The sequence below is a fragment of the Theropithecus gelada genome, chromosome 6 (genome assembly GCF_003255815.1).
Source record: "Theropithecus gelada isolate Dixy chromosome 6, Tgel_1.0, whole genome shotgun sequence".
NCBI classification, from domain to species: Eukaryota; Metazoa; Chordata; class Mammalia; order Primates; family Cercopithecidae; genus Theropithecus; species Theropithecus gelada.
The window spans coordinates 155,390,265-155,417,618 of record NC_037673.1 but is presented as its reverse complement, the minus strand read 5'-3'; the positions used below and the strand labels follow the sequence as shown (position 1 = coordinate 155,417,618).

Genomic DNA, 27,354 nt, shown 5'->3' with positions numbered 1-27,354 from the left:
ACTTTGAAAGATTCACTGATCCAGCCCCTGCCAGAACAACCCACAACAGATTAACATTTTAAAAGTTTTCAATCTTCTTTGGCAATTACTCAAGTATTCTATCATCCTAAGAGTCAAAAGTTTTCCTGGGAATTTGAATGTAAGGAGTTGTCTTCTTTTTTTATTTTTCTTTTGGAGAAAAACTTGAATCAAAGTCATGGTGCTCTTAGTAAAATTGGTATTGAGTGAGAAGCAGCAGTACATATTGGACTCTCTGGAAAGGTCTGTTGGTTGAGTAAGTGAATGAATGTGTGACAATGAACATTTGTACTTTATGAAGTCTTGAAAAGAATCATAAGTTGAGCATCCAGGCAGAACTGTATGCCTCAGTTACTGTGGACTTGAACTGCTTGATCTCTCTCTGACATCTGTCACCTCCACAGGGGAAGTTAATATCGAAACCCTCTGAGTCCTTAGAAGGGAAAAGTGAAATTCTAACATGAGATTCTAAATGAATCTGCTTTAAAATGCTAAACACATGTGTATTGAACAAGGAGATATTAAAAGCCTTTCATTTTCAACCTCTGGCTTTCTGTCTGCATGAAAGACATTCAAAGGTAGTGACTGATGACAATCATAACTACATGTAGTATAATTTAATCCTTATGATGATGTTCATTGACTCTTCCCAAGAGAACCAGGTTACATTGGTTTTGTTTTGGCCACTGTTCTCTATATTTGGGTTGGTTCTGTTACTAGATCACCCACTGGTCTTTCATTATGGTTAAAATGCATTTGAGGGATCACAAATAGGGTGAGAGTGGTTGGGAGCAAAGTCAAAAAATATTAAAATCTATAACTGGCTATAATCTAGTGAAAGTGCTGGCATTTCTAGTGAAATGATTATGCTGGCTTCAGTTGTAATTTCAAATGAGTCTGGTGATGATAATAAGAATATAGCCAGATATGGTCAATGATCCACAATCCCGTGAGATATATATATATATATATCTCATGTAAAGAATATAGTTTAATGGATGTGGGCTTTGGAGTCAAACTGCCTACGTTCAACACTTGTTACTAGATGTGAAACCTTGGGCAGATTACCTTATCTCTTGATAGCATTATCTGTAAAATGAGAAAAGAAGTAGAATCTCATAGGATTGTTGTGCAGAGTAAATAAATTAATACATACAAAGCACTCAGGACAGGGCCTTACACATGTTGTAGTGCTTGTGTTTGCTGTATTAACTGCTAAGTTGAGGAGCTGAGGCTCCTCCTGCCTCATTTTTTATGCTTGGCTTTGTGGGGTGGGTCGCTGTTACTGAAGCAAAGTTGCCACCTGCCTGTGCATCCTTTTCAGCCTGGGGAAAGATTTGCACCAGTAACCCAGAAGTGCAAGGCCTGATACCTTTGCTCAAAACCTGTCCCTAGGTCTGCAGGAACTCTGTGGCCATGATTCCCAGTAGAAATTGGGTTCGTTGCAATGGAAACAGTTTAAAACAAATGCGTCCTCAGTCTGTCTCCAGTTCCAAGAAGGACAGACAGACACTTGATTTTGTGATCTGCCTCATTCCTGCCACATTTCAAAGCACTAGGATGACTTCAAATGTGTGCCTAGGGCCAGAGTTTGCACCTTAATATGTTTTGGCAAGAAACACTTGGCATTTGAGTAATCTGTGTAAAAGAGCATCCCTGAGGATAAACATCATCTCTACTACACGTGAATGTAGAATTCTTTCTCTCTTAAATTTCCAGTCAGACCTTGCGAGGGGAGTAAGTTGGGCTAGATAGCCAGAAGTCAGTGTTAAGCTACAGCACCCTTGTTCTAACCTCCCTTCTCTGTGTCATTTCTAAGAAATTGTAATTTTTTCTTTCCCCATTGGGCACTGGTTGGTTGTCCTGTCTTCTACCTATTCACTGTCTCAAGCCTTTTTGCTGCCTTTCAGATTTGACTTCTAGTATGGGGAGACCTATGTGGAGTGGGTCCTTTTCCTTAAAACTATTTTTAAATTATTTCATTGGCTGCTGTGCTATGACAACACCATCTTGTTTTTTTTTTAAATTCTTGCCACGAATGATGCCCTTCCCTCAAGGGCATACTCTGAGCTCTGAGGTAATGAATGCTTTTCAGGTTGATCATGTTCATCCCTTCAGGCTGAGAACACTTTCCAGAAATGCCCAAGATCTAAAGGACCTTGGCCAGCGGAAAAGGTAAACTTCTTGAAGTCAGTGGCCAAGAATAGGGGCAGCCACATACTCTCCCCCTGGGATCCCAAGATAGTGCCACAACTCGGTACCATTCCACCCTCCACTGCTGGGAGAGAGGAGAGAATTTGCTTCATCTGTGTAGAATTCCCCCCAGGATCTTATTCCTCCCCTTTCTGCCCACCCCACCTCTCAAACAGAGTGATCGGTGTTTAAGTCAAAGAGGGTCTCTCTCGGGAATGCATGTTAATATCAGAAAAGGAGAGGAAGTCAGCCCGGCAGTGAGCAACCTTTACCCTTACATGGGTTCGGCCTCCTCAGCCTGCCCTTGTGGCATCCTGGGATTTTGGCAGCCTTATGGGTATCAGATTTTCACATGGATGAACTGTACTCTACAATTACTTCTGTGTGCTAGGAACCAAAACGCTTTCTTTGACATTGAAAATAGAGTTTTCTCCTTCTCACTGTTTTGGCCTACTCTGTTGCAAGGGAGATCCATTTTTCAGGGCCGTGAAACTCTTGTTTACCTCTTCATGGAGCTCTGTGTCTTTGAAGGCTACCAGGAGGTAGTGATGACATTTCAGAGAAAGCCCCTGGCAGCTGAGGTGGGCTGGGTAGGGATAGGTGCTTTTTGCTTCAATATTTTCAATTTGAGAAGGAATCCTTATATTCTTAGAAAGACTTCCTTGGTTATTTCTGGGCAGTAGGCTTGGTCATGGAGGCAAGAGGTTCTGCATTTCTTTTTCAAAGCAAAGGTGATGGTGCCGTCTATGGAAACAACTTTTCCAAAGAGGTCCTTTTAATCATGAGGCATTTTGCTGTCTGCCCTCCAGTGTGTGGGGTGGGAACAGCTTGGACTTCACATAGAAAGGATCCCACAGTTGTTTCCACATAGCTGTTTCCTGCATTGGGCCAGAGCAAGTCTCCGTGTCCTGAATATCTTCGGGAAGGATCATCTGCCACATAACCATCTGCAGGCATAAGTCAGGAGAAACTTTCGAGGAGCCTTAAGATTGCAAATGGGGGTTTTATGTCTCAGTTTAGGTGTGCCTTGATGCTTTTCCTGTCCAGCATGGACATTATGAGAGCAGCTGCAAAAATCCAAACGTGATTTTTCAGAATTTGGGTTGGGGGAGGTAAAAACTCAACCTGCTCAGCCCAGATTGATTGCAATGCTTTGCATAATAATTAATGATGTACAAGCTGTTGCCTAATGGGCAGTTTTTCTGTGTGTGCCCTTCAGTTCTGACTAGCTGGAGTCCTCCACGATTTAAGGCACTACCCCTTTCCTTTATGTGTCTTAGCCTTTGGGTAAAGCTGCTGTAGTCATTATTATCTTTCTTTGGTGGTGGTTTCTTCCTCTTCTTTTTTTTTCCTTCTTTTTGTAGGTCATTCAATGAAACCCGTAGTTCTCATTGGGTACATAGGTCTTTGCTTCTTTTCTTGACCTTAACATTTAAAGAGAGAAGAATACTTTTTGTGTCTGAAAATCTCAACATCTCTGAGTGCTAGGCAGTGAGTAGTTGCCAGGGATAAATGATGCTGAAAAGAATTATCACTTCCTCTATGGCAGGTTCTATTTCAACACTCCATGTGTGTTAGCTCATTTAATTCTCTTAACTCTTTAAAGTAGGTTCTAATGTTCCTCCCATCTTACGGATGAGAAAATTGAGGCACAGAGAGGTTAAATAATTTATCTAAAGTCACCCAATTAATTAAGGAGTAAAGCTAGAATTATGGTGAAAGCTGCACAGTGATCCTAGGAGAGAGGTACTATTATTCTCATGTTTTAATGAAGCCACTGAGGGTCAGGGAGTTGTTGAAATTTACCCAGGCTTGTCTTAGCTCCAATGCAAGCTCTTGCCCAGTATACTCTACTGCTGTCTTTACTGTAAAAACGCCCTCATTTTTATCCCTTGGAGACCCTAGACTCCATTTTGTTGAGCAAGTATTTACTGAAAACCCACTCGGTTCTAGGTCTTATGCTGGGCACTATGTATGCAGGGATGATTTTTTAAAAATTTTATATCCTCTTGTAGACGAGTCAGATCCTGCTGAGTAATTCATTTAATTTTCCTTTTTGGGGAGTCCAGAGGTGCCTTTTGGTCTTGAGTACCATGCTGGTCACATGGAAGCTAGTCAAACTAGATACTAATATCTGTTGGCTGGTAAAAGGTGATACAGGTATGTCATTGAATAAGCAATTTTGTTCTACAAATGTTTGTGTTGGCTTCAGTTAGTTCCATGGTGGGCTCATGTCCTACACTGGCCTGATTGATGAACCTAAATACAACTTTTAATAGGATGTCACTTTTGGTTTTATGACTGTCACTTTCCCATTTGAGGTAGTAGACTAAACAGTTTAAGAGCGCAGGCATTCAGCTCTTACAGGATTGGCTTGAGAAGCTAATATTATGTTGGGAAAATCATATAACTAGACATCAGGACATGTGGATTACAGTTCCAGCTCTGATATTCATCATTAACTACATGAATATTGTCATGTCTTCTGATATCTCATTTTTCTCACAGGCAAAAGGATGAGGTTAGACTAAGTGATGGTTAAGATCACTTATAAAATCCTAGAGTTCATGGAAAACACAATCCATGACTAGTCCTTTTGGTCAATTTACGAGATTGGTTGTTGACTGTAGATAAATCCCTTAATTTTGTTGTCTTTGTTTTCTTGCCTTTCAAATGGCTTTGATAATTCCTGGTGTGCCTAATTTATAGAAATTCCATGAGGATTTAGTGAGATATTGGGAATATAAGTGCTCTGAATAATTAACGCATTACATGAACACAAGATATTATTCGTACTGAAAGTTAACAGAAAGATGTCGAGTTTCTCGTTACCTCCTTCCCTCCCCCCTCAAAAAAAAAAAAAAAAAAAAAAAGACTTGAGTTAAAAAGGAGTTTGATCCTGGTCAGGCTGTTTCCTGGAGTTTATGGAACTCCTTGGAACTCTACAGGGTCAATAGGGGCTTTGTCCTGCTGTGGGTCAGTTTCCCACAGTTGGGGTAAGGCTGCCACACTTTTTCTCCTGACAACACTTTATCAAACACACCCGCCTCACAAAATGCGGCAATTCATTAGACAAAAGTGAGGTTTTGAGTTACAATAACCTCCACTTTGTTAAAAGCCCCCTCGGAATCTGAGATCTTCTCCGTAGGCCAGCAGACGTGCACGTGTCCCCTGGTTTACAAAGGCCTTACAAACTTAGCCTGATAAGTCATCCCCCAAATTCGTGTGCCATGTCTGTCTCTCAGTGGGGATATTTTTAACTCCTCCTTCTAACTCCTCTCAGTTCCTTTAAGGAAGTGTAATCCGAAAGGGTCAGGCCCTTGGCTTTTACTTAGGGGAAAACTTTGAAAGAATTTCTGAGGCTCCCTCTGGGGTAGGGTTGGCTTTCCCCAAAAGAATTGGCCCTTCAGAGCGTCTTTGCCACATAAGGGCTTGTGTGAGGCCTCAGGCACCAGTTGACGGCCGTGTCTTCCCCACGACAGATGGTCAAGCTTTCAATTTCAGCAAGTGATCCACTGTTGAGGGGGCAGGCGGGGGACTCTGCCAGCATGCCAAGTGACAGGCCAGCTTAGGGTAACAGAGATCTGGTGTGTGCCCGGCATAGCTTTTGTGCTAACGATGGGCTGCTGACAGGCGCCCTGCCCCGGCTCATCTTTGAGGCAGAAGATCCCCTGCTCCCTTGATTCTGTTTCTCCCTGGCAGAGCTGGTGTCCTGTTTGCCTGTCTTTCAAAATTCATTTTGGCACCAGATGGACCCCCTCATGGTGGCTAGCAGTTGTCTGACTTGAAGAAGTCAGAGGGTGTGCTGACAGCTCCTTCTAGCACAACCTGAATCTGGCTGTCGGGTCTGGGCTCAAATGGCTTAAACACACACAGGCGGCAAATATTACCAACCCTGGGGAAGCAAGCAGGGGGGCCCTCTGGAGGGAGAATGGCAATGATGTCTACCTCCATAATGTTCACATTGCTGTTGTTTGTGGAAATCATGATACTAATAATTACTCTTAGTAGTTTGATTAGTCTTATTTACTCTTATTAGCAAAATTGCTGTTACAGTACGATTGCTATCAATGGTAAAATTAGTATTAACATCATTACTGCACTACTTCTGTCATTACTAAAACTACTACATCATGATGGTTAAGAGTACAGTCTCTGGAGCTACACTGTCTGAATTTGAATTGAACACTGAGGTTCAGGGAATTGTTGAAATTTACCCAGGCTTGTCTTAGCGCCAATGCAAGCTCTTGCCCAGTATACTCTACTGCTGCCTTTACTGTAAAAACGCCCTCATTTCTACCCCTTGGAGACCCTAGACTCCATTTTGTTGAGCAAGTATTTACTGAAAACTCACTCGGTTCTAGGTCTTATGCTGGGCACTATGTATGCAGGGATGATTTTTAAAAAATTTTATATCCTCTTATAGACGAGCCAGATCCTGCTGAGTAATTCAATTAATTTTCCTTTTTGGGGAGTCCAGAGGTGCCTTCCTAGCTTTTGGGCAAGTTATTTCACTTCTGTGAATCTCAGTTTCCTTATCTATAAAATGGGATTAATAGCAGAGGTTACTTAGGAGGGTTGTATGAGAAAATGGATTTGTTCTTAGCATTGAACTGAGCACAAGGTAAGCACCCAATACACGGAAGCCATTTCTTATGACTGCCGCCACCAGCGTACTTACTATATATCTGTTACTCTGCCTTATCTCTTATTCACAATTTCCCCATACAGTAAGGCCTGTTATTATACCAGTTTATAGATAAGGAAAGTGTGGTGCAGAGAAGTTCAGCTCCTTATCCAAAGTCACACAGGTAGTACCTGTCAGAGTCAGGATATGAATCTCATTATTCTGGGTGTTTCTAATGACTGTGGCCTTTCACCATATCACACCCAGTCTTATTGTCAATTTAGTGATAATCAGCCCTCTCCTGTGGCTTGAGGTAGCTTAGAAATATGCCCTTCTAACTGGTTGTTCTAGAAAGCAGCAGCCAGTTTTCATATCTTCAGTGTCTATGGATATAGGATTGAACCCCATCAAGATATGAGGATCACAACTATCAGCTCCACTGTATTAAATAGTTTCTGAAAGCCATGCGTGATCAGCAGGGCTACCCAGCACTTGCCTTCCGAGAGCTCAGATCAATAAGACATTGTAAAGGCACTTAGGATTTGGGCCACTCCCTTAATCCCCCTTCCTGTACCAAATCTATCATATTGAAAGTGAGGAGGAATCAGTGACTGGCTGATTGTCCTGTGCAAGGACAGTGTGGGTCTTGGTACCAGGAAAGGGGAGCTCAAAATCGGATTTTGTTTCACACAGCTGGGCTTCAGCAGTCTGTATGCCATTTGTCTTGGACAAAAGGTTGATCAACTTTGGCTTCTGTGGAGAGAATCTGGAAGTAGTGGCAAGTGATTATTTAGAAGCCTGCTTTCATTGATGGGCAGTCAAATGTTGTGTGGTGTTCAAAAGTCATTTTAGGAAGATGTTTGCGTGTTTAAATGTTACTCTTTTGGTTGAAAAAGCCATTGTTTGTCTCTAAAGAATGATTGCCACAACATATTCCCATCTTGGCAGATTCTAAGAGACCAGGGAGGAGAGGGATTCATCTGGGACTTCTCTCAGATTCATGTTCAGAAATTGGCTGAACTCTGTATATCTTCGTGTAGTGCCCTTGTTATAGAGGACCCCAGTGTTACATGATTGACAGACATTGCAGTCAGAGCCAAATTCAGACTGAGGCATCATGGGGTGATAGTTCTTCATAATCTATTTGTGTTGAGGTGGAGATTTTACTCCAGTGTGGACTTGAAGTGGAAGAAAGGGGAAGAGAATTGAATTACAACAAGAATTCAGTTGACCAGCATTTTAATGCATTTTGATATTTTTAGGGAACATTTGGGCCTGAAATTCACAAGCACATCACATCTAGGCCTGGTAGTAAAAGAGATGGCAAAACTTAGGTATCTTTGGAAATACTTCTTTTCCCAAACCTGGGCAGATAGAAGGTTTAATTACAGGTGGCCGACATGATTGCCCGAATATGACACTTTTAGTAGCTGCTGCTTTTCCACGATAGACTTTAACAACTGTGATGGTTACATAAGAAATAACTCAGAAAGTTATAGGGTGACCATATAATTTATCACCCAAACCGAGACATTTTTGAGAGTTAAAGTAGGCACTATTAATACATACACCAGTATGGCTGGTATAAACTGGGATTTTTCTTGGCAAATTAGGACCTTTGGTCACCCTAGCGAGTAAAACCCATGAATCTCACTATAGAAGCAATTCAGAAACCAAGGTGGCAGTGAGGCAGGAAAATCTTTATTCAGTCACAGCTAGCTCTTGTCTACAGCAGACAGTTAAAAAAAAAAAAAAAACATTCAGGAGCTATTTGAGAAGTCAAAGGAGTTTAGTTTGTGAATTTTCCTTATTTCTCATGGGTACTACTAATTGAAACATTTTACTTGACAGACTAAGATAAAAAGTGTTTACCAAATCCTTGTGTTCATCCACCATGTATTTGCCAGTTCATCATCTATGAGTTTATAGGGCTTAAATTCCATGTTGTTGTTGAGGACCATGAGTAATTCTCAGACAGTTATGTCCAACTGGACCCTATCTTAAATTATGATGAAAGCCTTCCCTCTGTATGAGTGAAAATACTTCCTTGGAGCTTGATTCTTCTGTGAGATCTGTTGGCAGTGCTGAGAGTGTTTGTGTCATAAGGAAGGTCCAGCGTGGATACAAAACAAAGGCTAAGGCCACAGATTAAATACTGGCTCTAACACCATGCTGAATATTTCAGAAAACATGTAAAGAGAATCAAATGCACAACCCAGGGGTGACTTACCTCTTTTTTTCCCTCCCATGTCAGAAACCGAAATGCTAACCATGATGATTTGTTTCTTCACAGGTTCTTCTTGAAATTCTTCCTCAAGTGTAACCAAAATTGCCTAAAGAATGCAGGAAACCCACGTGACATGCGGAGATTCCAGGTGGGTCTGACTTGTCTTTCTTGAATCTCAATAATGGCATGAATATCAGGACAGGATAAAAAAGTCTTAGGCAGAAGATATGTAGTTGTTTTCTCAGAGGCAAAGAGCAGCTGAGGCCATGGGTCCCCCAGGTATCTGCAATCTAGGAGTTGTTTAGAAGAGAGAAGAGTGGAAACTGTACCACCTGTGCTCACTGGTTGTGACAGTGGTGTTCTTTGAGTCTAGTTTTGGCTTCCTGAATGGACTGACACACCTAAACCCCCAAAGATTAAAGTAAATAGAAATGATGAATTCTTTGCCTAAAATTTTGTATGTAGAAAACCAGCACATAAGAATAAAGAGGCAGGGTGCAGTGGCTCATGCCTGTAATCCCAGCACTTTGGGAGGCTGAGGTGGGCAGATTGAGGTTAAGAGTTCAAGACCAGCCTGGCCAACATGGTGAAACTCCAACCCTACAGAAAAATACAAAAGTTAGCTGGATGTGGTGAATTTGCCTGTTGTCCCACCTACTCAGAAGGCTGAGGTAGGAAGATCACTCGAACCCAGGAGGTGGAGGTTGCAGCTGAGATCATGCCACTGCACTCCAGCCTGGGTAAAGGAGTAAGACCCTATACCACCCACCAAAAAATCAAAACAACAACAACAACAACAACCAAACAAACAAACAAAAAAACAGTAAAGATTACAACTGGTAAAACTGCTCTGCTTTACAGTTATGGTTTTCTCTTCCTTTGCTTCTCTCTGCTCACCTCTTCCAATCTTGGAAATTGTTAGTGGTAGCTGCCTATCGTAAATGGGCAGAGATGTTAGGAAGCATAACATCTCTAAAATGATATGGATAACACTTCCGTTTCAGAAATGTCCTTAATTGTACATTTACTAAAGGAAGAGGACTCACAAACAAATGCATTTACTTCTTTTTTTTTTTTTTTTTTTGAGATGGAGTCTCGCTTTGTCGCCGAGGCTGGAGTGCAGTGGCGCCATCTCGGCTCACTGCAAGCTCCGCCTCCCGGGTTCACGCCATTCTCCTGCCTCAGCCTCCCGAGTAGCTGGGATTACAGGCGCCTACCACCACGCCCGGCTAATTTTTTGTATTTTTAGTAGAGACGAGGTTTCACCAAGTTAGCCAGGATGTTCTCAATCTCCTGACCTTGTGATCCGCCCGCCTCGGCTTCCCAAAGTGCTGGGATTACAGGCGTGAGCCACTGCGCCTGGCCTGTGAGCCACTGCGCCCAGCCGCATTTACTTCTAAGACATAAAATGGTTCTTGGATTTTAGGAAAGGTTGTTGAGTCTAGACGTGGTGCTTCTCAAACTTAAAAGCGCTGAAAATCCCCTGAGGATCTTATTAAAATGCTAATAGAGGTCTGGGGTGGGACTGGAATTCTGCATTCCTAATAAGCTCCTGTATGATACCAAAGCCATGGCCCACATTTTGAGTTGCAAAGTTTTAGACCCTTGTGCTGCTCTCCACCTAATGGCATGGCTAAATTATTTGCACGGTCAATGTTAGTTTCCCTGTCAGAGCAACGATCCATTTATGTATGCTCATATGGTCCATCAGGGAAACAGCATGGTGTTTAAAGTATGCTTTTAAGTATATTTAGTCAGCTTTAAGTGTAGATTGAAATGTATGATCTCTGAGAGGATCTTGAAAAATGTTAGCTGCACCTTCATTCTCTGATGGGAAAAAGGAAAGATGATCTTGAGCATTGATTGGGGATATCAATATCTCTTAGTCTCCAAGATGATTTATTTTAAGGAGGTGAGACTTACTAGTCTCATTAAAGAACAAATGCAGTAGAAAAAAAGTCATGTCTCCTGAGATTCTGAGGTACTTCTCTAAAATCATCATCTTGGCCTCACCATCTTTTGTCTTGATACACAAGAATGGGGAGGTTTCTTTTTTTTTTGAGATGGAGTCTCACTCTGTCACCCAGGCTGGAGTGCAGTGGGGCGATCTCGGCACACTGCAAGCTCCCCCTCCGGGGTTCACACCATTCTCCTGCCTCAGCCTCCCAAGTAGCTGGGACTGCAGGTGCCTGCCACCACACCTGGCTAACTTTTTTGTATTTTTAGTAGAGACGGGGTTTCACCATGTTAGCCAGGGTGGTCTCGATCTCCTGACCTCATGATCCACTCGTCTCGGCCTCCCGAAGTGCTGGAATTACAGGTGTGAGCCACCACGCCCAGTCAGGAATGGGGAGGTTTCTAGTTTCTTGGAAAATGTTTCCTCTGGTCATCTTCTGACTTCAAACTTGGTGTTTTCAATCCCATAGAGGATTTTTTTTGTGTTATGTTTGAGTCAGCTTTGCAATTAAGCTGGCAAAACCACACATGTGGTGCTATAAGTGTGTGTTGCTTAGGTCTCGCTACATGAGGCTGAAGTTTGGAATAAACTGTTTTGTAGCTTACTTTGGTCTTGACATGAGCCTTATATTTCTTTTGACCAAAGCTTGGGTTAGGAACAAAGTATAGCTGGGCATGAAACAATGTACGTCTAAGAAACGTGTCTAATGCCTAATGTATACCAGGATTAACTCTGCTGTACCTCTTAGGGCAGCAGAGTTTGGGATGGACTTTGATGACATTGGAAACCTAAAAGAGCATTCATGTAGAACTTCCAGGGGCTCTCTTTTCTTTGTGGAACCTACTAGTAAAATGTCTGAAAAGGTTGAATTATAGAAATATACCTCTTATACAAGATGAGAAACCAATTTAGTCTATTATTTTTGAGAGCATCTACAAAGCTTCTATTTTGCAAATGAAATAGTTATTCTTTGTTTAGTGGAAGGGCTGCTGAGATGAGGAGGCATAACATAGATATCTGGAAAGTCTTATAATCCTTTGGAGCTTCAGTTTCCTAAACTGTAAAATGGAGTAAAAATGACGATTCTGCTTATATCACTACATATGAAAGAAAGCAATATTTTGCATGTATAGCTAATTTGTAAGTGATAAAATACAAATGCAAGCCTTTGGAGAAAATCTATGTGATAAACTGAAGATGGATCATGAGTTCAGTCTAGGGTTTCTCAACCTGGGCACAGTTAACATTTTAGACTGGATAATCCTTTTTTGGGGGAATTGTGGGGGGTGCCCCCATGCATTATAGGATGTTTAGCAGTGTCAGTGGCCTCTACTCTCTAGATGCTAGTAGAGAACATCTACCTCCCAATCATGACACCCAAAAATGTCTGCAGACATTGTCAAATGTCCCCTGGTGGAGAGGGAAGAGGCAAAATGGCCCCTGACTGAGAACTACTGAGTTAGTCCTATATCTAATAACCTCTGACAAGCTCTTACTGGTGACAGTGCCACTGTCCCAAAAAGTGCACACTTTGATTAAGCGTGACAGCTGCCCAGCACAAAGTCCATACTGTCTTTCAGATAAATATGATTTATCTGAACTCTGACACTGACAATGCTCTTGCCTGTGATTCTCAAATGGGTCCTAAAATAGATCAATAGGGGCAGCTACCTTGGCCACCATAGAGTCAGTTTTTGAGTTAAAGATGAGCCATGTCTTTCTTTATTAACAATGACAAATTCCTTATCAGATCTCAGGTGTAACCTGCTTTGTTTCCCATCACCCACTCTTTGCCGCCTAGAAGAGGATGGAGGAACCCATGGCAGAATGAACATGGACACATTTTATTTTGTATCCCTATACATTAATACATTTCTTTATTATTTTTACACAATCAACATTGGCTTTCATGCATGCAGGCACATAGATATTTGTGTAATTAGAGGATGGATGAATTGCCTTGAGAGTTAAAGCAAAACCTCAAATCTCTCTAACCCAACCTTTTATTGTTTCTTCTTCAGTCTTTCTGTCTTTCATGACTATTTACTCCTACCTCTCTCTGTATTATTTCATGCTGGCAGCCATTACACCCTTTTTGAATCCATTTTTTTTTCTTGAATTATGTAACAACAGTCGCTCATTCTGAACTCCCTACAAGGGATGCTATTTGTTTGCCTTTCTAAAAAAGTTGGTGTTCTCCTAGTCTCCTTCTGAGGTCCAGATCTTTTCCCATTTTATAGGTTCTTTCTAGTATCTTCTCCACTCACAGCATCTTAACCACTATTTATGCATTGAGGACTCTGGCATCAGAATATCTGAGACCTGACACCCAGGTTTAGATCTAACTGTCCAGATGTCTGCTGGATATTTCCAGGAACTTCAACTCAGTCAGCCCCAAACTGAACTCACTGTCATCCTCAGGTGTTTTTCTGTTTGTTTATTTTGCCTCCATCCCAAGCTTCTTAGGTTCTCTGTCTTGGTTCATTCCTAACTGCATTAAATGCTGGGAAGATGACTGTGTCTATATTCAGCATGTTCCATGTTCACGTGTATAAATGCATGTGTCCATGTATTTACCTTTATGTGCTTCTATTTATATTGGTAACGATGATGATGATAAAGCTGTCATTTATTTGGTGCTTCTTTAGTGAGAGGCATTGTGCAAAGTATTTTACATGAGTTATCATGTTTATCTTCAAAATACCCTTGTTAAGAATATAGAAATGTGGATTATTCCTGTTTTAAAAATGAGGAGACAGATTTAGAACAGTTAAGCAATTTACCCAAAGTCACACATCTACTAAATGGTAAGGTAGTGGTATAACCCAAGCAGTCTGACTCAGGTATTTTCTGATGTTTTGGAACAAAAAAGAAATTGTCCATAGTCTGTAAGCAGATATTTAGTGAGGGTATAAGGAGATCTTGCAACATCTGAGAGCCATAATGACCTCCCATAAATATGTACCGGAATCCCAGGAAAGCCTGAGAGGGATCTTCAAAAGAGGTATTTGTCCCAATAGAGCCTAAAGGTGCCATCTGCATAAAGAACATTGACACACAACCAAAGTTCCTCATGCAGAGGGTAGAGTTGTGTGGAAGTGAGGGAACATGAACATTTTTCCAGAGTACAGCTACAGTGTTTATCAATTTTTACTTGCAGGGATTTTAGAAAAACAAGCTATTATTTAGCAGGCAATGTGAGCTTCACTTAACCTGTAAAGGTTTTGGTCAGTTCTCCAAGGCAAGAGAGCCCCTCACCTAGATGGGGCATGAATAAAGTGCCCCCAAGACATCTCAGAGTAGTCTACTAAGAAATCATACTACATTTCCCAAGTCTTAAGACCGAACCAAGACGGAGAGGATTAGTCTTTGCTGTAGCTGTCCTGGCTACAGAGGTGTGTGTCATAATGATATTGGTTGAAGATTGCTTATGAATAAGACATACACTTTTCAGCATTTTTCTCATAGCACACTAATTAGGAGGCTGGTTTCGAATATTTTTATGTCTCTGTTGCTTCTGAGGGTGAGTGAAAGAGTGTCTTTCTGGCACAAAAAGTCTCTGGTCTCTTCCTTACATGCCCATGTGGCTTTTACCAGTTATGCTGAAAACCTGAGTCCTGGCACATCTGACTGAAGACGCCCTGTCTTCCCTCCTAAGCAGGGTCTGTGCAGTGGTCACTGCCGCTGCTTTCCTCCATCTCACTTTGCATGCTTGCCGGCCAGCCTGATCTTCATATAGCAACGCCGGAGCGCATCTGCTCTGAACAGCAATCAGAGGCCTGTGTAGGTGACTGAGGAGGACATAAGAAAGGTTGTTGATCTCTTGACATGGAAAGACATTCTGTCAAGCAAACTCAGCTTCACAGCGGCTGGGCTTCTGCTGTGTAAACAGAGATTGCTTAATTACACAGGTCATGTCAATTAGTGTGACCTTAGTGTTTTCAAGAAATTAATCACTTTCTGCAGAGCTGGGCCGTGTTCATACTTTAAGGCAGTATGGAATAAACCTTGTAGAAAATCTGGCACAATCTTTTTTTTTTTTTTTTTTTTTTTTTTTAAATTTACAATGGATGCTTTCTTTTGAAATCCCTAGGCTGTGGTTAGGGTAAGAAATTTGCTTAAATGCAACAGTGGATACTGGCTTTACTCAGGACTGGTGAATATGAGGAAGGCTGGAGGACAGAGAAGGGGAGCAAGTTGGGGATGGAAATAGCTCATGACCCAGGGAGAAATTCACTTATGACTAAACGAGCCTATTTCTTCATCTTGACACTAAAAAGATGCTAATGTCAAAGGACTATGTTAAAACCATGCCATGGTCTGGTTTTTAACTGACAGGAGTCAGACAATTCAACCTTTTTCAGTAGCTTTACTTCTGGGGACTGGCAGAATTAGGGTGGTAAGGGAAGAACAAGAATCGGGTTCAAGCTGTCATTGCAATAGATACCGTAATACCTGGAGACTGAAGTAAAGTATACATTTCCAAATTCATCTTATCTCTTCAATAAAGTTTTTCCATTGGCTATAAAGCTATATTCACATATAAATATTAGATCTATAACTATATATGAATATAAGTAGAAGACATAGTTCTGCACACGTGCATGCATGCATGCATTCAGTAATATTTATTGAAGCGCTAAGTGGTGAGTCTATCATGATGAACAAGAAAGATACGGTCTTTGCCCTAATGAAACTTATATTCTTCTTGGGATGATACTAGCTCTTGTAACAAATAGACCATATAATACTGAATGGCTCACCTGCAGCAGAAGGTTATTTCTTGCTCATATAATGGTACAAGGCAGGTGTTCCTTGTTGATGAGCAGGTATTGTCCTTGAGGTTATTTGGGGACCTGGGATCCTTTTGTTTTATGCCTCTCCTATTCTATAGAATCTTCTGTCTTTATTAAGTCCTCTGATGGGAGAAGGGTACATGAAGGGTGCCATGTGCTTTTTAAAACCCTTGGCTTACAAATTTGCTCATTTTCATTGGCTAGAAATCAGTCACATGGTCATATACAACCACAGGGAGGCTTGCATGGTCTAGCTGGGCAGCCCATGAAGACAAGAAAATGGATGTAAGCAGAATAATTACCATCAGCTGCCACAATGAAGATGTGTACAAATTAACAATTACAAATATTAGAAATTCTAATTTCTGCTATAAAGAAAATTAAACAGGACATTATGAGAGAGAAAAACAGTGTGGGATGGGAGATGAAAAGCTGTCTCTTTTTTTTTTTTTTTGAGACGGAGTTTGGTTCTGTTACCAGGCTGGAGTGCACTGGCGCCATCTTGGCTCACTGCAACCTCTGCCTCCTGGGTTCAAGCGATTCTCCTGCCTCAGCCTCCTGAGTAGTTGGGATTACAGTCACGCACCAGCACCCCTGGCTAATTTTTGTATTTTTTTAGTAGAGAAGGGGGAAAACCTCTCTTAAAGTAAGTGACCGGGAAAGCATTCTGAGGTGAGGACATTCAAGTTCAGAGATCAAGAATAAGGATAAATCATCCTGGGAAGAGCCAGAGAGGGTTCTGAGCAGAGGGAAGAGCAAACACAAAACTCATGTTTACCTCATGTTTATCTAAGGAGGCAAACAATATTCCTTCACATCTTAGTCATTTGGATAGTAAAGAGGAGAAACCACCAGGTTATTCATCCCAAATTCCCACCAAAAATGTGTCTTGCTTTTTAAAATGATGACATGAGTTATGACATTAAAAGGCAACTCCCTGCCTTTTTGAGTAAATTCTAGAAATTTTGGAGAATCTTTGCTGTTTGTTTCAGAAGCCATGGTATCTCTGGATCCATATGTTATAGGGAATGATTAGAGGATTCTTAAAATACATGCCTGACCTCTGCAGTTTCTGTCTGCTTTAAATACACTTACATAAAAGGGATAAGAATATGCCCTCCTTTATTTCTCCTCTATTGACTCCCACCCCCTGTCTTGGATGTACTTACATTGTTATATTGTTTTGACAAATAGCACATCTTGCAATTAAATTCTCTACCAACAGAATGCTAGGGGCCTGAGCTGCGATCACTTTCTTCATACAGAATAATTTCAAGAGGCTCCATGCTGATTAATTATACTGAAAGCAGCTCTAATGATAGTTTCAGAATACAGGATTAATTCACATAACATGGTAAATACAAATGGTGGATTTTCAACCTGATATATTAAACCATTATGGCTTATTGGGCAAATATGTATCTTGGCATGAGCCTTATGCTGAGCCTTGGCAGAAAGTGTGCATCACTGAGAAGGAATCTTTACAAACAGCATTTGATGAGTGGTCGCTTTGCACTTAGAGAACATGTATTTCTACACTAAGTACAGCTGCCTTTGAAGGAAATGTAAAATACATTAAAGGATGAATGTAAAAGTGTTTGGTTTGATCAGTGATTGCCAATGGATGCTGGCTCTGAAGATACCTATAGTTATTGGGATTTACCAGCAAAAGCTATCCTTATATTCTTCCACTTATTAAGTTGTCACTTATAGAGCTCTGGTTATATGTCAGACACTGTATTAAGTGTTATACATGTATAATCTTACTTATTTTTCTACCACTTTTTCTTGTTGGCTTTGGTCCTGTCAAGCACATTGGCCTTCCTTCATTTTTCTTCCCCACATACACCAAACTCATTCCTGTCTCAGGATCTTTGCACTTTCTCTTCTGTCTCCCTGGAAAACTCTTCTGACACATTGAATGGCCAGATATTTTTTATTCAGATTTCAGGCTGGGCACGGTGGCTCATACCTGTAAGTCCAGCACTTTGGGAGTACGAGGCAGGTGGATCGCTTGAGGCCAGGAGTTTGAGACCAGCCTGGCCAGCATGGCGAAACCCCATTTCTTCTAAAATAAACAAACAAAAAAATTCCTTTTTTTCATCACTTCCTTACAGAAGCCTTTCCTAATCACCCGATTAAAAATATCTTCTACCTAGGAACCATCTAGGTGGAAGATATTTTATTATTTCTTAGAACTTATCACAATCTGAAATTTGCTTTTGTTGCTTACTTACTGTCTGACTCCCTCTCTGTCCCCAGTAAGAACTAAACTCCTGCTTGGTAAATGCTTTATTGGTTTTGTTCATTGTTGCTTCTTCAGTGTGTAGAATAATGTTTGGCACATGGCAGGTACATAGTGGGCTCACCACTTATTCCTATGACTAAGTGACTCATCTAAGATTATAAGCAAGTAAGTGGTGAGACTGGGGATCAAACTCAGGATCATCTGACTCTGGAATCTGAGCCATTGACCAATATGCCATTTTCTTGCTCCTGATTTCCATGTCCCTATGCCATAGCCCCATCGTTACAGAGCACACATGACAATCCTGTTTGTCTCATTCCTACCTAAAATGGCCAATGAGGACACACACACAGAGAGCACCAGTTAAACACCAATGACACCCTAAAGAGTTGTCAAAAGTATCCCGATCCACAGAGGGAGGAATGAGGTTCAGATCACTTGTGAGCTTTTCATGTTTATCATGTGTCACTGTTCAGGAGACAGAGGCTAATTCTAGTTTCCAAAGATTTAAATTAGTTTAGCACATGTATCTGAGGATTTAGAAGTGTCCATTCTTGTCTTCCTGTTAAGAGCTAGTTTTGCCTCAAGCCTTAAAGTGTGAATGTAATTCCATTAACCACTCCTTTACTCCAGCAGTTCCACTCCATGACATCCTGTAGGTTCACACGTCCTCCATAATTTTTAATGAGTTATTTGGAATCTTTCAACCAGATAGAAGCTGGCAATCAGGCACATTTCTGAGAATATCGCATTCCATATCACTCAAGGATATTTTAAAGGACAAAGTTAAGAAAGACCTAACCGCTGCAGACCATTTTTATGTAAATAATACTTAAGCTGTAGTCAGTCACACAGGCACCATAGATTTGTACTGGAAGATATGAGGAGAGTCCAGAGAGAGGATGTAAGCCAGGACTGTGTATTGAAAGACCAGAGGCCAACTGTGTTGGCTCGCACCTGTAATCCCAGCACTTTGGGAGGCCAAGATGGATGGATAACGAGGTCAAGAGATCGAGACCATCATAGCCAACATGGTGAAACACCATCTCTAGTGACAATACAAAAATTAGCTGGGTGTGGTGGTGCGCCCCTCTAGTGCCAACTAGTCAGGAGGCTGAGGCAGGAGAATCGCTTGAACCTGGGAGGCAGAGGTTGCAGTGAGCCGAGATTGCACCCTGCACTCCGGCCTGGCGACAGAGCAAGACTCAATCTCAAAATAATAATAATAATAATAATAATAATAATAATGAAAGGTCAGAACTGGGAGTGGGTGAGAACTGCACTATGAGTCTACAGGGTTCCCTTCAGGCTTCCTTTTTTCTTAATTTGTCCTATGACCTTGAAGTTGTTTTAAACTCCTGGACCTTAGTTTTCCAAGCTGTAAAAGGAGGTGTTGGACAAATTTGGACTGTCATAACTTACACTGAGGACTCCTTTTATCATTTTCTCCTATGAACCTCCTATGATGACATAGTTTTCAATCAAATTGCATTATTAAGAATCACATTCTCTTTAGAGTTCTTTAAAGTCATGTAAAACTGCTAGTTGAGAGCTTCTCATGTAGATGAGATAACCAGAGTTTCCATATGGAGTTGATAGGGTCCCAGACAAGGGAAAGTTAACTGAATATTTCAGTATGCAGACTTACTGTGGATGCTTTTATGATTCCCTCTCTGCAATAATGTCACCCTTTATTACAGTCAAAAACTCTTATTTGGGAGCCACTAGATTAGCTGATCTCTGGGGTCTCTTGTGACTCTAATATTTGACGAGTCTGCAAAGTAGTTCAGCTGACAGGTGGAATGTAGAATGTAGACTATAGGGGGTTGAGGGTAGAAGTGTGATCAGTACCTTTTAAAAAATATATAGAGTTTATTTTGTCGAGCAGTTTTAGGTTTACAGAAATATAATACCCTCTCAACCCCATCCCCATCCCCTACTCCCCAGTTTCCCTTATTATTAACATCTTGCATTAGTGTGATATATTTGTTACAATTGATGTGCCAATATTAATATATTATTAAAATCCATAGTTTTGTGGGTCGGGTGTGGTGGCTCATGCCTGTAATCCCAGCACTTTGGGAGGCTGAGGTGGGTAGATCACATGAGCCCAGGAGTTTGAGACCAGTCTGGGCAACATGGTGAAACTATTTTCACAAAAAAAAAAAAAAAAAGGCTGAGTGTGGTGGTGCACGCCTCTAGTTCCAGCTACTCAGGAGCTAAGATGGGAGGACCACTTGAGCCCAGGAGGCGAAGGTTGCAGTAAGCTGAGATCACACCACAGCACTCCACTCTGGGTGACAGCAGGACCCTGTCTCAAAAATCAGTATCAATTAATTTATAGTTTACACTAGAGTTCACTGTTTGTGTGTACATTCTATAGGTTTGGACAAACAAATGAACATATGCATCATTACAGTATTATACAGAATGGTTTCACTGCTCTAAAAATCCCCTATCCTTCACCCATTCCTCCCTCTCTTCTTCCAGACTCCTGGCAGCCACTGATCTTTTCACTCTCTTCATAGTTGTGCCTTTTCCAGAATGTCGTATAGTTGGAATCATACAGTATATAGTCTCTTGAGATTGATGTTTTCTTATTTAGTAACATGCATTTAAGACCCCTCTATGACTGTCTGTGGCTTGATAGCTCATTTTCTTAAATTGCAAAATGATATTCTATTATATGGATTGCCAGTTTGTTTATCCATTGGTCCGTTGAAGGAAATCTTGGTTGCCAATGCCTTTTATTTAGTTGAGTTTTTTATTCACATAATTTTAGGTTTACATGCAGTTATAGAAGTAATACAGAAAGATCCCATGTACCCATTACCCAGTCTTCCTCAGTAACATTTTGCAAAGTTATTTTTACAATATAACAACCAGAATATGGACATTCATGTAATCTACCATCTTATTCAACTTTCCCTTGTTTTACGAGTACTTGTGTGGGTATATTTTTAGTTCTATAAAATTGGATCATGTGACTAGCTTTGTCTAACACCACAGTCCATATATAGGGAATTTTCATCAGCACAAGGATGCCTCATCTTGTCCTTTTTTAGTAATCATACTCACCTTCTCTGTATGTCCAAACTTCCTCCTGTAAGGATTGGATTAGGGACCTCTCTAATGGCCTCATTTGAAAGTAGTCAAAGCCCTATCTGAAAATATAGTCACATTCTGAGGTACTGGGGATCAGGCCTTCAATGTATGAATTTCTGGGGAAGGAACAATTCAGTCCTTAACATGCTGTATGTATCCCCTGGTTACTGGCTTTTTACCTTAACATAATTCCCTGGGATATCAATAGTTTGTTCCTTTTTATTGCTGAGTATTATTCCATGAAATGCTTCCCGGTGCTTTTCATTTCACGTACTTCAAGTTAATATTTTTAAAGCCTTGTGATTAGGTACCCTAAATTAATGCAAAAGTACAACAAGCAAAAAACAGGTTAGGAAGCATAGAACAGACTAACTTCAACACTAATTTCCTTTTACCGAGTTACCGTGTATCAGCATTAAAAGCCAAGATTTGGAATTTTTAAATAATCATTCAAAATTAACATGAGGCAGTGTTTATTTTTTGGAAGGAGGTACTTCACTGTCACAATATTCTAAATTTAAACTTTGAAAATATATTTATGGTCTAATCTTTGCTCTGATTCTGTGTTTGTTGGAGAAACGCTTAAAGATACAAATTTCAACGTGTTTGGTTGCTTTTTTCATAACCCCTTCGTCCAGACAAACTGCTGCTTTTGTTCATGTGATCTTCCACTCATGATCGAATTTAGCTGCTTGTGTCTTTTTGAAAATCTGCTCATGAGAGAGAGAGGTTGTGCTTCATGAATCTTAGATAATAAAGTTAGGACATACTAGGTCTCCTGCATGACATGAAGGGAAGAGGGGCCGCCCGAGAAGAGATGGTGAGGAAGTACTCACCAATAACAAAACTCCTGAGAAACCCTCGTTGATGGGAAATACTGGGAAAACTAGACTGAAATGGTGAGACATCTCATTTACAGATTATTTTCAGAATAGTAAGGTTTCATTTAGTTCTAATAAAGCCTCAACTGTAACAGGCTAAGATACAGAGAGGGTCTAGAAAGCAACGTTATATAAACCAATGAAAACCATAATTCATGCAAGGCCTAAATGTATAATAATGTGTTACTGGCACAAAAGTCTTTAAAATTGTACGTTTGTGTTGAGCAGTGGACATAGAATAAATACTTTCTGTATCCTTTTATTTAAAATTACAGTGGATGCTGGGTCTTCTTTATGGTCATTAAGATGCTTCAGATTATCAACCCGACACATTCTTTTGAACTTCTTGTTTAACATCAGCAACAAAGTGACAACTACTACTCTGTTACTGCTACTGTTTATTGAGTGCTCCATGTGAACCAGGAACCATGCTGGCCACTTTAATTAATTTAATCCTCACAGTTACCTTATGAGTTAAGTATGGTGATTATTCCCATTGAGAGTCAGGGACACCGGGACTCAGAGAAGTTAACCTGGCCAAAGTCACATTAACCAGGAAAGCTTGAGAGCCAAGAATGAAATTCTGTGTCTAGTTCTTTCAAATTCTAAATAGAGGGGGATAGGAATAATACCTTTTAGGGATATCGATCCAGAAAAGGATATAACAGAGGAGATTCTGAACCACTGATATAAGCCAAGAAATTGAAAACATCAGTGTAAAATATCCAAAGTCCATGGGTAGCTAGAAACTTCTTTTCTGCCCTTCTCGTTCTCTGATAACAAATACTCTCAATTGGAAAGGAGGGCCCAGATGAGAAGTACCTTGGAACATGCTGAGTGTTAATCAGCATATCTCTAGATTGCCACATTAAGAAGCAAAGCCCCCTAATAGAAATTTCATCCCAAAAATATACTGATAAAGTATATATGTATATATCTAAACCTGTTTACATAGGCTGATATTTGTTTCAGGAGATATAACTTGGGCATCTTCAAGAATCAAGTGCACAATTTATTTCAAAACCATTCTAGAGCAGTACCATCCTATAGAACATTCTGCGATGATAAAACAAATTCCCTGTTCACCATGTCCAGTGCAGTAGCCAGTAGTTGCCTATGGCTATGAAACACTCAATGCGGCCATTGAGGCTCAGGAAGGGGATCTAAAATGTCGTTTAGTTTAAATTTAAATAGCCAGGCATTTGGCTTCTGTATTGGACAGTGCAGTTCTAGCAAGTAAAGGTGTAATTATAACAGATATCATGAAATTCTAAACATACCTTTTCCTTCATATTCTCATCATCTGTTTCTCTGGGCAGGGGAGTGGAGAAGGGGAGAAAGAAGGAAAGGGTGGTTGTGTCCAAAGGTAAAATCATTTTTAATGTTTGTCTGTCTGAAATTTAGGCTGTGTTTTATTGACAAAATTGAGGAAGGTTGAAGATTTGGCAGGCCTGTCTGTCCCCTCGCCTGTGTGAATGTGTCAGCACCTCATTAATAATGTGTTAAACTGTAAAGGCCCTTTTCCCTCCTACTATGGGCCTATTTTTAAAGAACACTTCAGTACCCCTTTTGCATCTCACGGTGTTTGTTTGTTTGTTTTTTTAATTTACAAGTTGCTCTGTGGATTAATTTTAGCATATGTTTTATTTAAATATATCCTGAATATTTCCAAATTGAAATGGGAGAAATTGTTTTGTGGTAGGGAAGTTGTGCTGTGAGTTTTTGAGGAATGTATTAGCTGCTCATTTTCTAGAAATTAAAAGTATGAAGATTCTCTGTATTATCTTCTCTCCAATTTTGATTGGCATTTCAGCCAAATGATTCTATCACACATGTGGCCCTGGTGGTTCTTCTCTTGCCAAGAAAAGAGAAACATATGGGGTATAGTTTTTTTTTTCCTTAACCGTTTTTGACATTTTTGTTCAATGTAGGATTAGATGACAGTGTCTTTGAAAGATACTGAGTATTTTAAGCCTTAAGTTTGTAGAGCTTGTGTCTTACAGGTGCATGGTGAATTATCATTGTTTTTTTTCTTCCTAAGACAGACATCTAGAATAACCACTTTCTGTATTTCCTGACACTGAAAACAGATACGGTTTGGGATTCCTTTTATAGTTTCTTCAGCTAACGACTCCAGTGACCGCTCAATTGTGGTCTCATAGTAAATCAAAATTTCTTTGAAAGACCCGGCTCTGTTATGTAATTGTAAGTCCTAAGAAGTCATCTCTCTAAAAAGAAAGGTGAATTTCTGTTGCCTTAAATAATATTGACTTTGCCACTACATAGGATAGTTTTTGAAGGCAAAGTAAGTAGACCGTTTTCTTCTTTTCTTCCTTCTTTTAAATTAACCTGTAAACACATAAGCTGTGTTTACACATAAGGCTGTGTCAGATCTGGTTGGCCAATCATGAATAAAGAGAAGAACCACTCTGCAAACTTCTGCATCGAACGTACGTGTCATCCCCCAAATGATTTGTTCTAGATGGAATGTGGGGTTTCACAGTGGCTAAGGAGAATACTCTGATTCCCTTACTGAACTCTCAACTGTTTCCTATGCATTTTAATAAAGCAGATTTAGAAAACAAAATCAACCTTATGCTACTAGCATGAGTGATGTGTTCATAGCCTGCAATTTGTTGGCATCTTTCAGGCTCTGGGAAAGGAAATTCACCATATTTTGCCAGGATGCACTTAGGTCAACGAGGAGGACAGTGGAACTTTTAAGTATGGAAAGACTGGTGGGGACTGGGGTCCCAGCTGACAATTCACAGGCATAGGCCAGGGCCCAGAGTTTTCCCCTCTGCCCAACTTAGCTGATGAAACATTAGTGTTGCACAAGACTCTTCAGAAGTCGATGCCCGCTTCGGCCAACTCGGAGAAAAGGTTTCCTCAGAAACTGAGGCCTCCATCTGTGCCAATCCTTGTAAGCGGTTCACCTCTTCAGAGGCTAATGCCTCTCAAAACCAAGAACAATTAAAGCGAGAGTCTTTCCAAGCAACTGGGGAATTGAGCAAAATAAATCAGAAATCCTCAGCCTTAGCTCTGGAGGCTCGCCTCATTATGAGAGCAGATCTATTAGCCCTCTTGCCATTGTCTTTCATTTCTCAAGTGAGGTGATTCTAATTAAATTAATCTGCATGTCAATCTATCGGTGATCAATCAAAGAGCCTGAGGTTTCCCCTATGCTGCAGGGTGCTTGCGGCTGACAGGGGCTGATAATGGAGGAAGAAATAAACTGTCGAGCAAAGTTAATTAGTCAACATAATAGGTGGATTAAACGGGAGCGGGCTGATTGCTGTTTCCCGTGTCAAAGCATGAGGTGGGAGCTGAAGCTGCAATTACAGACAATTATTATATTTGGTTGTAAGAGGTCGCATGAATAAACATATCTCTGTGGGTTTCAGTTTTAATCCCTTTCCCCATTTAATATAAGGAGAAGTGTAGGTCATTTCTTCTCATTGTTTTAGTCAAAGTTCTCTGAGACAACATCTTTGCCTGTGTCTCTTCTGGCAAACTCGGTTCACAGTCACTTTATGAGATGGTTTCAGTGTCTAAATTATGCCTTGGGCCAGTCCCACCAGTTTTTTTTTTTTTTTTTTTTTTAATTTGAAACAGATCTAGGACCCTTAATTAGCAGGAATTTTTTGGGGTGGGGTGATGGTGATAGTAGTGAGGGGGACTTTGGTCTGATGAACCAAACTAATGTGGAAAGAAAAAAGTACAAGAAATCTCAAAAAGACACCCAGGAGAGAAAATGCATCCCAGCTCTTACTGAAATCTTTTTCATTTCTCTATCCTCTTAACCCTGACACAGTAGGGGGGAAATATTTTAAAGATTCAAAAGATTTTTATTTGCATGATCAACTGTGATATCTGCTTCAGTGTCTAAACTGAAGGGTAATTTAGGTGAAACACAACCACCCTTGTGTGAAAAAATATGCTAATAAAGATCCTCTTGTTAAAATTATGGTTAACAGTGTACCTTCTGCTGTATAACTATAAACTGTGCAATTTTACTTAAAACTGCATCAAAAGCGTTCCATGCCAAAGACCCACTCATCAATAGCTCCTCTTGTTAGACTTGTACAGCATAAGCACCAGTTATTATGTGAAATAGCTATGCAATTTTCTTCAGCTCCCAGCTGTTATTTATTTAACTTGAGTTTATTACCCACCACGCTTTTATATTAAAATGTTCATTCATTTCTTTCTTATGTCTCCAGGTCGTGGTGTCTACGACAGTCAATGTGGATGGCCATGTCCTGGCAGTCTCTGATAACATGTTTGTCCATAATAATTCCAAGCATGGGCGGAGGGCTCGGAGGCTTGACCCCTCGGAAGGTACGCCCTCTTATCTGGAACATGGTAGGCGACTCATTTTCATTGGTTGGCATTGCTACTTTAACTGTGAATATATTTGGTTTCTTTCTTCCACTCTACCACATGTTCTACTCTGTTTCAAATTTCAAAAGTCTTTTTGAATACGATTGGTCCTCCAGGGTTTTTTCTTTTCAACATATGATGCCAAATATTTAAAGACAGGAAAATATCTCTGAGGCCCATCTTTCTTGTGGGACCACTCTCTACTCTGGAAATGGCTAATATTGCCTCCTTTCAGGTTGAGAGAAAGAAGGAGGCCTGGACCATTGCTTTATTCTAAGCTCCCACTGGATTACAAAATAAGGAAAGGCCAATCCAAGGGAAAAATAAAGAGAGGCCACACAATTTGGTATCACAAAAGTTGTGATGTAATTGACCACTGAGGGTTTATAATGAACCCATCCTCTTTACCATCCTCCTGGTGTATCTCAGTGACTACCTGTTGAACTTCATTTGGAGATCAGGTTCAATGTCGAGGTGGGAGATGCTTTCTGAATATGAAGCCCAGACCAAATGTTCCTCCTGTGCCCTGTACCTAACTCTCACTTCTTCACCATGTGATAGAACTTGCTTTCTGTAGGTAGACTTTGGTAGGGAGAAATCACATTTGTCTTGAGAATTATGGCTAATCAGTAGTGCCTTTGAGAGGACTGAAGGAAACCAGATAAAAATTTGAATCAAGGAAAGTGAATGCCACTCAGAAGAACCATGGGTTGGGTTAGGGGCACGCCCGAATTTTTCAGTGCTGCATGTGTGTGTAGTGTATCCACTGTTCCTCCTCTCCACTCATCCATCCATCCATTCATCTGTCCATTCATCCATCCATCCATCCATCCATCCATCCATCCAAGAATGAGTGACTGAGGCTTTACTGGGTACCAGTCACCATATTAGACTTTCTTCAATTGCCTCAAACTCTCAA

The 27,354-nt window shown here is 40.6% G+C and overlaps 1 protein-coding gene across 16 annotated transcripts in view; it reads left to right on the top strand.

Annotated features, from left to right (window-relative positions):
• Positions 1-27,354, top strand: part of EBF1 (early B cell factor 1) — a 404,490-nt gene that overhangs the window by 249,376 nt on the left and 127,760 nt on the right. For 9 of the 16 annotated variants that reach the window (XM_025388340.1, XM_025388337.1, XM_025388333.1 and 6 more), the window contains exons 7-8: positions 9,132-9,213; positions 26,276-26,417. In XM_025388340.1, the coding sequence (XP_025244125.1) occupies positions 9,132-9,213; positions 26,276-26,417 (224 nt within the window). The remainder of the gene's footprint in view (positions 1-9,131; positions 9,214-26,275; positions 26,418-27,354) is intronic. The other 7 variants (XM_025388336.1, XM_025388338.1, XM_025388331.1 and 4 more) reach the window with 1 other exon arrangement.